General features: G+C 42.0%; 1 protein-coding gene across 6 annotated transcripts in view; it reads left to right on the forward strand.

The window, feature by feature from the left end:
• ldb1a (LIM domain binding 1a) overlaps nucleotides 1-12,657 on the forward strand; it is a 21,083-nt gene that overhangs the window by 462 nt on the left and 7,964 nt on the right. For 4 of the 6 annotated variants that reach the window (XM_020601744.1, XM_020601747.1, XM_020601749.1 and 1 more), the window contains exon 2: nucleotides 2,672-2,772. In XM_020601744.1, the coding sequence (XP_020457400.1) occupies nucleotides 2,745-2,772 (28 nt within the window). In that variant the 5' untranslated portion in view covers nucleotides 2,672-2,744. Of the gene's footprint in view, nucleotides 1-2,629; nucleotides 2,773-10,175; nucleotides 10,580-12,657 lie in introns of those variants that run through there. The other 2 variants (XM_020601746.1, XM_020601748.1) reach the window with 2 other exon arrangements.

Genomic DNA, 12,657 nt, shown 5'->3' on the forward strand with positions numbered 1-12,657 from the left:
AGGGGGGGGGGGGGGGGGGTGTATGTGCAAAACATCTGCAAGACAAAAGACTGAGAAGTAAGCAGTGAGATAACAAGTATGCTACCAGGAGCCTTTAAAATATTTTGTTTGGTCAGGACGAAACAAGGTTGCCAGTGCATGACAGAAAGTGCTTGTCTGTTGTCAGAGGACAACATGCTATGAGTGTATTAATGAATGGGATGCGTGCTTTAGTCAGTGTGTTTGTGCGCAGGCACTTTGCTGTCTGTCATATACTGTATAGAACTACTGCTGCTGCTTGTTCCCACAGCAGAGAGAAGGAGACAAACGGAGGGGAACTTCATTATTTGCAGAGAGCTTTATGAACGATGTGTAGATGTGTGGATGTGTGGACAGAGCAGGAATCTCAGTAGCTGCAAGAATAGGAGAGTGAGAGGAAGGGAGGAGAGAGAAAGAACGCCTGACAGTGCAGTCAGTGGTGAAGTGCACAGCTTCAAAGCATAATCACTCCTGGAAACAGGAGCCATTTCCCAAATCACATCCATGCTCGCTTCCTCTGTTTCTTCTCTCTCGCTCTTATTGCTTCTTTCTCTCTCTCTTGCCATAGTGGAGATGCCTCTGTCTAGCTCTAATATCTGCCTTTGTTCAGAGTTCACCATTTTGCAGTAGCAGGATCTTCTGTAAATATCAAACCCGCAGATCACAACCTAGAAGGCGCACAAAGGACCAAATTGTGGCAGAATAGTAGCAAGAGATGAGAGAACTCAGAAGGAGACAGACCTTGTTAAAACAGAAAGAGACAAAAAGTGTGTGTGTGTGTGTGTGTGTGAAGGGGAAATGAAAAGGGGGGAAAGACAAGTAAGGGGAAAAGAAGAAGAGGCCCGCAGGGTTGTTCATTGTGTCTCGGTCCTGACAGCAGTGTCTGACACTGTGTATGACATTTAACTGCGATGCCTCTGCCAGTGCGCTGGTGTGCGGGGAATCTGCCTGTCAGCTGTCGTTTCACTGGAGACACTTAGTTGTCCTTTGTTAGTATGTTGGTTGTGAGTGACAGACAACATAGATCTGAGGTTTGTAAAGCTGGGCTTCAACTTGCTGGGGCAGGCTTCTCAAGTGCAGAGATACATGGATACACAGTACTAGTCCAGTGATTTCCAACCTTTATTATTTGAGGTACCACCCCAGCCCCATCAGATGAACCAAAGTCCTTCACTGACACAGTCATATGTTTGGGATATCTGCCATGTTATGTGCATGTGAACAGATATTTACTTTACCTAATTAAACTATTAATTATGCAACTGCGGACATAGTTCCAACAGATTTTTTTCATACATTTTGTACTGTCATTGTACAAATTTATGTGTTAATTTAGCTTTTTCAGCATTTTTATTTTCCTCATACCCCCTGGCAACTGTGGGGTCCAAGTACCCTTGTTTGGGAATCACTGTATTGGACTATACTGTATGTTTATCTTTGCATCTTTTGCAGTGAGTTAAGGCTAAACTTGTATTTTTAATAACATTTTCTGTTTTAAAACATTTTCTATTTTTACTTTATGTATTCAGTTACAATAACACAGTGATACAGTTTAGTCTATTATTCATGTAACAGGATCAGGATCACAAGAGACAAAGACATCTAGTTTATGGGAGTCAGTTATATGCTCGTGTGTTTGTGTAGTGAAGTGTGAGAATATGCGATTATTGGCTCAGAGAACAGGCGTGCTCAAGCCAAGAGAAGTTATGGGCTAAATGGGAAGGGAAACCAGAAACATGGAGGAGGGAAAGGAAATGAAACAAAATCGCATCACACCACATGAAGTTGCAGAAAGGTCCAAAAGAGACTAAACTGACAGTATAAGAAGTAAGATTAAAGAAAGGACTAGAAAAGATAGGAGTTGGAGGATCCTGGGCAAATTGTCTGCAGTCTAGTCAGACTGTTTACATGCAGCTCCTGTTGGTTGTGAGCATGTGCACATGTGCACATGCACGTTCTTCCTGCCTCCCATGGGTCTCCAGAGTCCCTACGCTCCAGGTGGGCTTTGCATTTTTAATCGATACTGTCTGTAGTGATTAACACCAGTCTTCTTGCTGCAGCAGAAAACAGAAGGACAGAGTGATGGAAATCAGTCATACATGAGGCAGGGTGTGTGACTGAGTGTGAGTGTGTGCATGTGTGTTCGTTTGGCAGTAATGACCCTGTGCCTCTGGGCTCCTACTGAGTATGTTTATCTCCCACAGCAGCTCCATAGACAATGCATCACTGACACAGACACACCTTGTGCATTTTTTTCCTTTTCACCTTTTTTGCTCAAATTGCCTCCATCCTGCATTCTTCCTTTTCATACATGCACACACACACACACACACACACACACACACACACACACACACACACACACACCCTCACTCTATTCTAAAATACTTACTCCAGTTTCACATACCATTAAGGTTCGTTCTTCCTTTTTCACTCCTCTCTCATTTTCCCTCCCACTTGTGTTGCAATATGCCTATTAATGATGCAGCTAGAGCACCACTGCCAACTTCCTGCCTCTCATACACACACACACACACAGAGAGAGAGAGAGAGAGCAAGAGCGAGAGAGAGGAATGTAGTTGTGGTGTACATGCCCTGCTTTGTATCACTTCCTCTTATCTCTCCACCCCTCTGCCTGTGTTGTTTTCTCCAGAGTTGGCCTATGCGAGCAACGCGTGGACTGAGAGGTGCTATTTCGTTCAGAGCAGAGCCCAACATGTGAGAAGATGTCTGTTGGAGGTTGTGCTTGTCCCGGTGAGTGCCTGCTTTCTCTCTTATTTCTTTACCTCCTCTCCCTCTTTCTTCCTGTGTCCTCTCTGTGCTCAGTGGTGCTGTCAGAAAGAAGACTTATGTAAAAATGCTGCAAAGCTGCCTAGGGCCAGCGACAAGCTGTGTGAGTTTGCGTGTGCATGTGTGTGATGTTAAAGTCATGCTACACTTTCAACAAATGTCCTAAAACAGGGTTATGAACTGAGGCTACCACACTGTAGGATTAAGTTGTTCAGCAGACCCTTTCAGCTACACTAGCTTGCTCTACAACAGATCAATGGCTCTTTGGGTTTTGCCACATACAGAGACAGTAAAATATCAATAAGTACTTCATTTTATGACTCTTTTTTATTATTTTTCTCAGCTTTATCTGGTCACTATAGATCTGGTTCTTCATTATTTGTGCTTTATATATCTACAAGGGGTGTCACTGCTTACTGTTACATGAATTGTTTTTCATATAAGTCCCATGGGTCAAAACTTAATGAGGCAAAAGTACTTTAATTTATTCACTGTCAAATGGTTTAAAGCTGGTCTCTGTGATGAATGTAAACCACTAATGAGGGTACTTAAGAAGATTTAACTGAGTCTTAAATTTGTTTGGATGTAAGCTGCTGTTTGGATATTGGCTACAGCTTGTCATTGTGACTTTGCATTTTTTATGCAGTTGACATGCTTGGCTTGGCTTTACCTGGAATCAAGATTTTTGGTCTGTTGAGCTTTAAATAAAGATTACATGAAGCATGGTTTGCTGCTTGTATCTTATGTATCCACACTCTGCCCTTGTGCTACTGTATCAGAGCAAGGACAAGGAAATCTAGTACTGTATGAGTCAGCCTGCACCGTATCAGTCTCTGGCAAGCAAAATGTTTTGGCAATTTTTATCAAGTAGACCTTATAATTGGTTCTCTCCCATAGAGTGTTTGATCCTTCTTGATTTGAAGCCGTTTCTATTTAACAGTATCCCATCGAGTCAAGGCAGACTACAGAGAGTGCTGCCTTGTGCATGGCCTCACGGTGCCAGGGGACAGGCACTGTGCAGCACAAGGGCGCGAGTAACAGATAGAAATTGAATCGTAGCATCTGCTCGGGGGGATATCAGAGAGGACAGATTGAATTAGGGTGTCAGTATCATTTCAGTGGGGCTGCTCTGACTCATTGGCAGTCAGCTATCAGATGGAATAATATCAGAGGCTTCAGCTTGATGGGCTCTTCTCCTATCTTTCCCTTTTCTCATCACTCTCTTCTGTAGTTTTCCAGTATATCTTCCTCCTCTGCTCCCTCTGTTGACAGACTTTACTGTGGAGCAGAAATTTTTAATGAAGTCCACATGTTTTTGGAGGATGTATTGAGAAAGAGGTTTTCCATTTAGGTGCAACCGAAGGTTTACTCACACAAGCATGCATGCAAATATATACCATGCATGTATATACCTTCATGAGGAGCCTGCTAGGGCAAGTTTAGGCTAGTGGATCTTTCAGATAACCACAGAGCAACACTGATCAACACTGGTTTGCAGTTTTCTCTCTCCCTTTCAGTGTGTGCATGGTAAATCATTAGATTTGAAGGCTGGTTTGTTTACATTCTTGTATGATGGTGGATGGAAGATCCTCCCAGTCCTTTGTGTGTGAATCAGCTCTGGAAAAAACTAATCCTCTTTCCTTCGAACAGAACTTTCCTATTTCATTTGGTTTGGTCATGTTTGCTTCGTTATTAGGTCAGAATGTTGTAGAATAGAGGAATCTGAACTGAGCATATTTGTATGGCTGCGTGTATGTGTGAGAATGTGAGTCATAATAAAGAACAGACTTTGCCTGTCTATCTGGTTCATTGACACCCCAGTGATATCTCGCTGTTGTTGTGACTTTGCTGTGAATCAGCCTTTTAAAGACTTTGTTTCCCGCATGAAGGAGATCTATCCTAACACAGCGGAGCCAATCACATTCTTTGTTCAGACCAAATGGTAAAAATAGATCGCCTGCGAGCTGAAGATACCCCCCGCCTCCATTTTCACATGCACCCACTTAAGCATGCGCTCCCCTCTGGTAGCCACAGTCTCCGTCTGTCACCCAACTCATTCTAACCCCTCCCTCCTGTTTCTGCCTTCCTCATCACACTCTCTTTCTCTTTTCCCTCTGTTTCCCTCTCTCCCTCCTTCTCTTTCTGTCACTCCCTCATCCTACGTTCATTGCCTTTTGCAGTAACAGTGGTGTTACCTCATGCAGAAAGTCACACGGCTCCTGATGGGAGAAAAGTGACTTAAAGCAGAACCAAGATGGCAGCCAAATAGCCAGGGCTTTTTTTTTGATTACCGGTACACAACAACATGACTGGCGCAGTTTTATCTCACTGCACTGAAAGCCCATGCCTCTCTTTCATTTCCTCCTCAGTTTGTTACTTCTTCTCTTCTCCTCCTCCTCCCCCAAGTGAGCCTCTCAGATCTTGTTTGCTAGATCAAAATGGCTGTGTGTGCAGAGGCACAGAAAAAAGGAATGTGTGGGAGACAGAGATGCTGGGGCGTCAGAGAGATGGGGGGGGGGTGCAGAGTGAAGTCGAACTGTAGTGATGTCACATCTGCTGCAGGCCAACAGGATGGCAGAAGGAAAGTTGGCATGTGCCACACACTGGAGAGGAGGGGGAGGATGGGGAGAAACCTAAATGCGTGGGAAGGGAAAATTGATTTTTTATCAAAGCACATTTTTGTTTGTGAGAGATGCGCTAGCTACAGAATCTTTAAAACATGAAAGCAGGTTTGATACTGTGATAGGAGGTGTCTATAATAGTGCTCAGATTAAAACAGTGCTCTACTGAAACCCAAAGGTGTGAGGACAGCTGCAGAGTTGTTTGTTTTGCAGCTGCATCTCTGTGCCGCTTGTGTGTGGCTTCAAGACTATTTAAGGCTCTGCTGGACTGTTGCGTGAATAGGGCACACAAACTATTAACCACAGTGATTTTTTTTAACAAATGTGTCTTGAATTAAACAGCCTGTTTGAGCTACTGGTGGGTGTCAGAGATTAACTGGGTAAACAGACTTTGAATGGCACTCTGTAGATTTGTGTATATAAGTCAAGGCAAAGACATTTTAAGGCTATTAAAGGGATTTCTGCCATAAAACTGTGATTTTGGGGCACTAAAATCAGGCTAGTGTTAATACCAATACTAATGTTAATACAATAAGAGCAACCATAAGAAGGACCTTTTTATTAATGGGGTCTCCTGCCCAAACCTACATGTTTGAAGAGCAACAGATATTATCTGTTAACAACAATCCCCTGTGCCAATCTTAGGGATTAGCTAATTCTGTCTGGATTCAGATCAATGGCCTCTGTCACTGCAAGTGACTTAACATCAACTGTCACACAGAGATATGCACACTAGCTTTCTTTTGTTACATTTCAGTTTATCTTGAACACATACCGTTTAACTTCCTCCAGTCAAGCCACAGTAGCGTCCTCTAGGCGCAGTCTGTGTTAGCCCTGTCTACTGCCTTGTTGCTATCACTACCAGTCAAGTGTCACAGCGGTTTCCCCGACAGCTTTGTGCTTCCACTGTGACATCTAGGACCATGATGCTCACCAGAACGCTCTCTCTCTGTTATAAGTTTGTACAGTCACAGTATGTCTGAAGGTTGTGGACAGTGTTTTGATTTGATTTATTTATTCTTGATTTGATTTATTTATTCTTTCAAGCATGTAAAGACAGTTGATATGTCAACACACATAATTTTACACATATCCAACAAATGCTAATCCAATATCAATTTGCTTATACCTAGTACATGCTTGAATGGAGTAGGAAGAAGTCAGACTTATCCAGTCCTACCCCATGAATACAGCAGACAAGAAGGATCTAATGGTACTTACTGATCTCTGGTCAGGTTCAGGTGATGAGCCCTTCTCTGCAATTCTTCTCCTGTAAGACAGAGTCCAGAATTATTTCTGAAAAACAGTTGCTATTTTTAAAAACATATCATCATGTTTAATGTTAATATCATAAAGCACAGACCACACAATTCCTCCTGAACTCCACATTTTTAAAACCTAAATTCCTTAGATTTCTCTAGATCTTACAGTGATACTTCTCTGTCAGCAACAAAGTGCATTTAAATTACGATTTTACTACATATCATCTCATAATACTGAGGAATAGTGAGAGTGATGAGTACATGAACTTATTCTTCAGGTGGCACAACAAAATCCATTGCGACCAACATTGGGGTTTGCTAAATCTACTGTATGGCAACTGTGTCAAGTTTCACTTTTCTGTAGTATATGAAACAAGATCTGAAATTCATTCATATGACTCAAGTGCCTATTTTGAGACGTACTGAATCGAAGAGTAATATATGATGTGTCGCTACCTCCTTGCTAACAGGGCACTCATCTCCTCCATGAGCCCTCCTCCTCCAGGCAGAGGGCCGTTGCCTCTGGCTTCAGATTTGGCCCCTCCAGCCCCTGGCATGGCTGCTGCCAGAGCGGCCGCCGCCTCTTTTGTATGTATTTCCCCAGTTTTCAACGCCATACTCTAAGTATGGTAAAATCAATGAAGAATACAAAATGCGTAGTGCTTCCCCGTCCAAAATATATCTAACCCTTGCCAATATCGATATATTTTTTGCTATTTTGTGCTGAATATGTCTGATATGAGATTTCCAGGAGAATTTGTCATCAACTATGACACCTAGAAATTTAATTTCATATACTTGTTCTATATTAGCTCCCCCAATTTTCAATTGAAGTTCATTATCTAGTCTACGATTCCCAAATACCATAAATTTAGTTTTATCCAAATTCAGAGATAGTATATTGCTGTCACACCATTTCTTTATCTTCTCAAGTTCCTGTGAAACCCATCCAGAGAGTTGCTGTAGGTTTTCAAAGCATGTTTAAATGTAGTCAGTGAATGCCAAATGTGAACATGTTAAACTTGTTTAATACATAATTTATTTATTTTTTCTTTTAAATCAAGGTCAGTTCCTTCAAGTGTACAAATTATCTAACTGTTCCAACATTTGCACAATGAACCAAATAATTAAAAATCAGATTTATTGTATGTTTTTTCTTTATTAAATACCACATTATAATTTTACATACAGTGCATTAAAAGCATTTCAGTTTGAATGAACATCACATCAGATCTTGTGTAGTGCAAGCTCAGCTTTCTGGTGACTAGATTATGACTTCATTCTTGTGCATATGATGGTCCCATTCTGATTCTGCTTTTAATGTTATCACTACCTGCCAGCCCTACATGCAGGTACTCTGTGTACACATGCGCTTCATGTGACTTTTACTGAATACAGAAAAAATAGTCTGGGATTAAATTCTTAGAACTAAAACACACCCAAATGAAAGCCTGCAATAGCATATATTTTGTGCCATATAATTCACATTTCAGTTTGGTCCTTCATTTTTAGTTTAATGCAATGAAAATACCCACTTCCTTTAGATGTCTCCGACTTAAAATGTAAGCACTACTGTGCAAGTAAAAGTTACTGATGTTTATAATCATGGAATGTGCAAACAATGCCTAAAGACCAAACTATATGATAAAAATGAGAGATGTGTTAATTAGTTGGATATTTAGAGTATGGTATAAACTCATGGATAGAGGTCAGTCTGTTGTGTTGTGTTGTGTTGGATTCTCTTCTGAATCATCAGGAAGATGTTTGCAGCATTTGCCAGCAGAGGGAGATGCTGTTCTATCATATCTCTCCTTTTGTCAGTCAAACTGGGAAATCATTGCTTTCAGCAAGAGATTTCAACAAGACATCATAGGTCTAGAGCTACAGTATGTTATAACAAAAGGCTTTAGTCTTTATTTTATCACCCGGTAGCTGTTTAATCTTTTATGTCCTGTCACAAATGCAACTCTTTACACTGGACAAGAGTAGTTCTGCCTAGAAAGAGGGTTTGAGTTGCATCTTTTTTCAAAATTTAACTGAATAAGGCAGGATATTTATATTAACAGAACAACATCCTGGTAACAAGGCTCTGGATGGAGCAATCTGATAACATAAAAAAATTTATATAAATATACTCCAGCTGTGGTGTTGCAACATGACTCTCCAGATCCAAATAGCGGTATGAATTGTTAGGTTTTGATTATGATGATGTATATAAAGTTGCCCACAACTAATAGCAGCCATTTCTGTGGCATTCTTATGCAATCTGAGCACTGAACACAAGCCGAAGCTGATAATGCATATCTCTGATCTATGCCTGATGTGGGTTTTATGCAGTAAGTGTGACTGGCGAGGGTTAGATGTGTTTACTCTGTCAATGAAGTGCATTGTTTTACTTCTCCCATCTGCACTCCTGGCTTATATAGTTGTACTAACTGACTGGCAGCTCAAGTGAAAGCCTCAACAAATTGAGCTTTAAATGCACTTTGAGACCACAGAAGGTTTTCTGGCCTTCAGATATATTGCTTGTAAACATTAGAGTGGTTATTGATTAAAAGTGAGGCTGCAGATTATACCCTTACATAATCTGAAGCTATCACAGGCTCAAGACTGTGGTCTAAAGGATTTGAATCATCAGGCAAGTCAATACTTTTTCATAAGCCTCTACAAAGTTGGCTTACATTAAACTACCTGTTTAGGTAGTCATTGTCACAGATTTGCTGAACAGTGCCAACAGAATGTCTGTCTGAATCACACTGCAAAGATTTAACAAAGGCCCTTTTTTCATTTAGTGGTTTTTAAGGTCAGGACAGATTGTACAGACCTGTATGACCAGAGCTTGTTCACATACTGTAGTTCCAGCAGTCCTAGGAAACTAATTTTACTGGCATTTACCCTGAAATACAATATACGTGATATACAGCTACTATGTTCAGCCTGGATGATAATAAAGCCAACTGGGGGAACCTGAGTCTTGCATGTCTCAGAATTTCTTTTAAATGAATGGTACTTATTGTCATCTAGTAAAATATTTGAATGTCTTCATGTTTAGTTTTACAATATGGCAGTCTTATTCCCTCCTAACAGACATGGGTGGCACCCAACTTGACATTTTAAAGACTGTATTTATCACAAGTTGTAAATTTGGGAACACATTGATCATTTGGATCTGAGGGCATCACATCTGGCTAAAGGCCTTAATAACCTCTTAAACTCCACTGTCCTGCTAGATTATCATTCATTAAAAACACATGCTGTGCAGCAAAACACTAAAATTAGAGTTTATAGTGGAGATGTCATTATTTTCAAAACACCTGACATGTCTGTGGATCTATAGGATACAAAATAATGCACATATCAAGCATACTTTCATTTGATAGAATGGTGCAGTGATAAAAACATGAAACCAGCTGGTTGTGACTCCAAGCTGATACAGAATATATGATGCTGTTCTGTCAATGGGGACCCGCCTTGCAACACTCTCGGGGACAAACTGGGGGCCTCTGGCGGGGAGGCGGGCCTGCGTTTGTCCCATGCTGTGTGTCGGTCGGGATGGGCGGAGGAGCCTGGAGGAGGCGGGGCCTTTGTTTGTTCGTGTCTAGGCTGGCACGAACAAAGGGTCCTGTTGTAGTAGTACATAGGTAGCTAAACAAATGACGTTTAAAACATAGTTAGGAATTACTCGCTGACAGGAACCAGGGAAACAAGCGATACTGCTTGACTTTCTGTCGCTTGCCGTGTTGTTTGGGAGCGTGGGACTGCATTATCAGCGGTCGGCGTTGGACGCTTCACCATACAGCCGCTCCGGCTAGCAGCGAGGCTAGCTGGCTAGAAACGCCAAGCGGAGGTGTTGAGCGACACCGCGTTTCGGTTTACCTTTCTCTGCAGGTAACTCCAACTTACAGCCGCATTACTTTAGCGGCGCCACTACTTCACAATAAACCATTGCATCTGGTCATAAACAAGACCGGGAAATAAGTTGATGGCGACGATAACGGTAGTTTAGCACCCAGGTTAATAGCTTAGCAATGGCATCCGTCCTCCGCTAACGCTTAATGAAGGCAGCCCCGCTGTTTAGTTTACGCCCGGTCCCGTGTGTTGAGGTGATCACTGGCTTGTTTTTAAATGTCGACTGTGCATGTCCATAGACAGAGCTATAAATTGACATAAGCAAGCAGTGCAAGTATGCGGGGAGTCTTTGCACATTGCTTTGGATGATTTATTGGCTGTGGGCCAAACTCTGGATGCAGCTCCATTGTTTGCAGTGAACAGTTTGGGCGGACAAAACTGCACCAAAGTCTCAGTGTTTAAAGTTAACCTTGGTTCTGCATCAGGAGCTCCCTTCTGATACTAATCAGGGGGTTCTGTTAAAGGAAGCTGCAGTCGTTCATCTCTATTTGTCATGTATACCTCAACCCGGGAGACTTTCCTGAGTCTGTCGTGTTAAGACGTTATGCTTGGCCCGTGAAATTGTCAATGTATAGCCTACATACATCTGTCAGATTAGGACCTAGCATCGACCTATGTTGTATAGTGGAGATGATGGTGACTGGGCCTATTTTAGGCTTCCTGTTGGTGTGTGAGTATATAATCCTATAATTCCAGAATATGAACGTATAATATATTAGAGGTAATAAAGATAATCCAGTACTCTTTATTTTACAGCGTTCATCAAGATTGTGCGCAGTTTTACTGTAATCGGATTATTTGTTGGCTGTGGAAGTTGTGTTGTGCACAGTGATTGAACAAAGACTGATCATTAGGGCTGAATGCTGTCTGGGACTAATGGCTGGTGATGCTGGGGGCGTGGGTCAATAGGCCAGAGGTAGCCTGATGCGTAGACGACAGTTGTTGGGTGCCCCCCCTTTAGGTTAGGGTTAGGGAGGAGAGGATGAGCAACCATGGCTCTCCCAGCTATACTGAAGAAAAGAGGAGGAGCTGTAGTAGTTCAAGTAGCCAGAGCTAGGCTGCAAAGGTGTACAGTCGAATCAGAGTTCACACACGTGCACTTAACCTCATCTGATGCTGTCCTCTCCGTTTGTATTTGTCTCTTCTCTAACCACCTCCTTTCTGCCTGTGAGCCACCATCGTTTTCATCATAAGTGATGTGAAGTGAAATACACTTAGGTTTGATCCATGCTGGGAGTCCATGTTTCTCCCTCTGTCGGTTTTAATTTGGTGCAGCCACCATTTAATATGCTGAGCTGACAGCGACTGGCTGCTGAGCATATATGGTGGCAGTCATTACTGTTGCCAATATCTAAATTCCTCTAGTTCACATTTTCTCTGAACTGAAAAGTAAATTAGGGAAACTGGAGGGTGTTTGTGACAGGCCGTTCTGTGTCAAATTTCCAGAGGTTGTTTTAGTCCTCTACTGGCTGCTTGTGTCCAAAATATCTTTGGTCACATCTAATCACATGCAGCAGCTGTCTGTGTGAGGTCTTCTTGAGCAGAGATGCACAAGAGATATTTTCTAAGAACCGTGAATTGTTTGGGCATGAATTATCTGGACTGACAGGGGTTAACAACAGCCAGGGTAGCAAGTGGGGGATGGGTAGAAGAGGCAACTACAGGGGGGGAGAATGCACACAGTGCGGTGGGGCATGGTTCGGTTCACATGGGGCTGTTTGCAGAGAAGAGGGTTCCCCATGATGACTCGGTTGGTACAGGAACATGTCAGGCCATCGACTCTCATATCCCTTCATTTCACTGATTTGATTTCTGCAGGTTAATAATATTTTAGTTTTTCCTCCCCCTCCTTGTGATGATTGGTTTTCTTGTCCATTTACCAGATTGAAGATGCATTAGATAATGAAAGCAGCAGGAAATTGTTTTGGCAGCGTGCTTTTATTTGAGTAAATCTCAACAAAATCACCCAGCATTAGATTACTCCAATGATGCCATGATCTGAATGAGCTAAATCTAAAGTCATTTAAATCTCTTCTAAATCTCTGCTCCCCTCCCCC

This window comes from Monopterus albus, unplaced genomic scaffold (assembly GCF_001952655.1).
Source record: "Monopterus albus unplaced genomic scaffold, M_albus_1.0 scaffold52.1, whole genome shotgun sequence".
In the NCBI taxonomy this organism is placed as follows: Eukaryota; Metazoa; Chordata; class Actinopteri; order Synbranchiformes; family Synbranchidae; genus Monopterus; species Monopterus albus.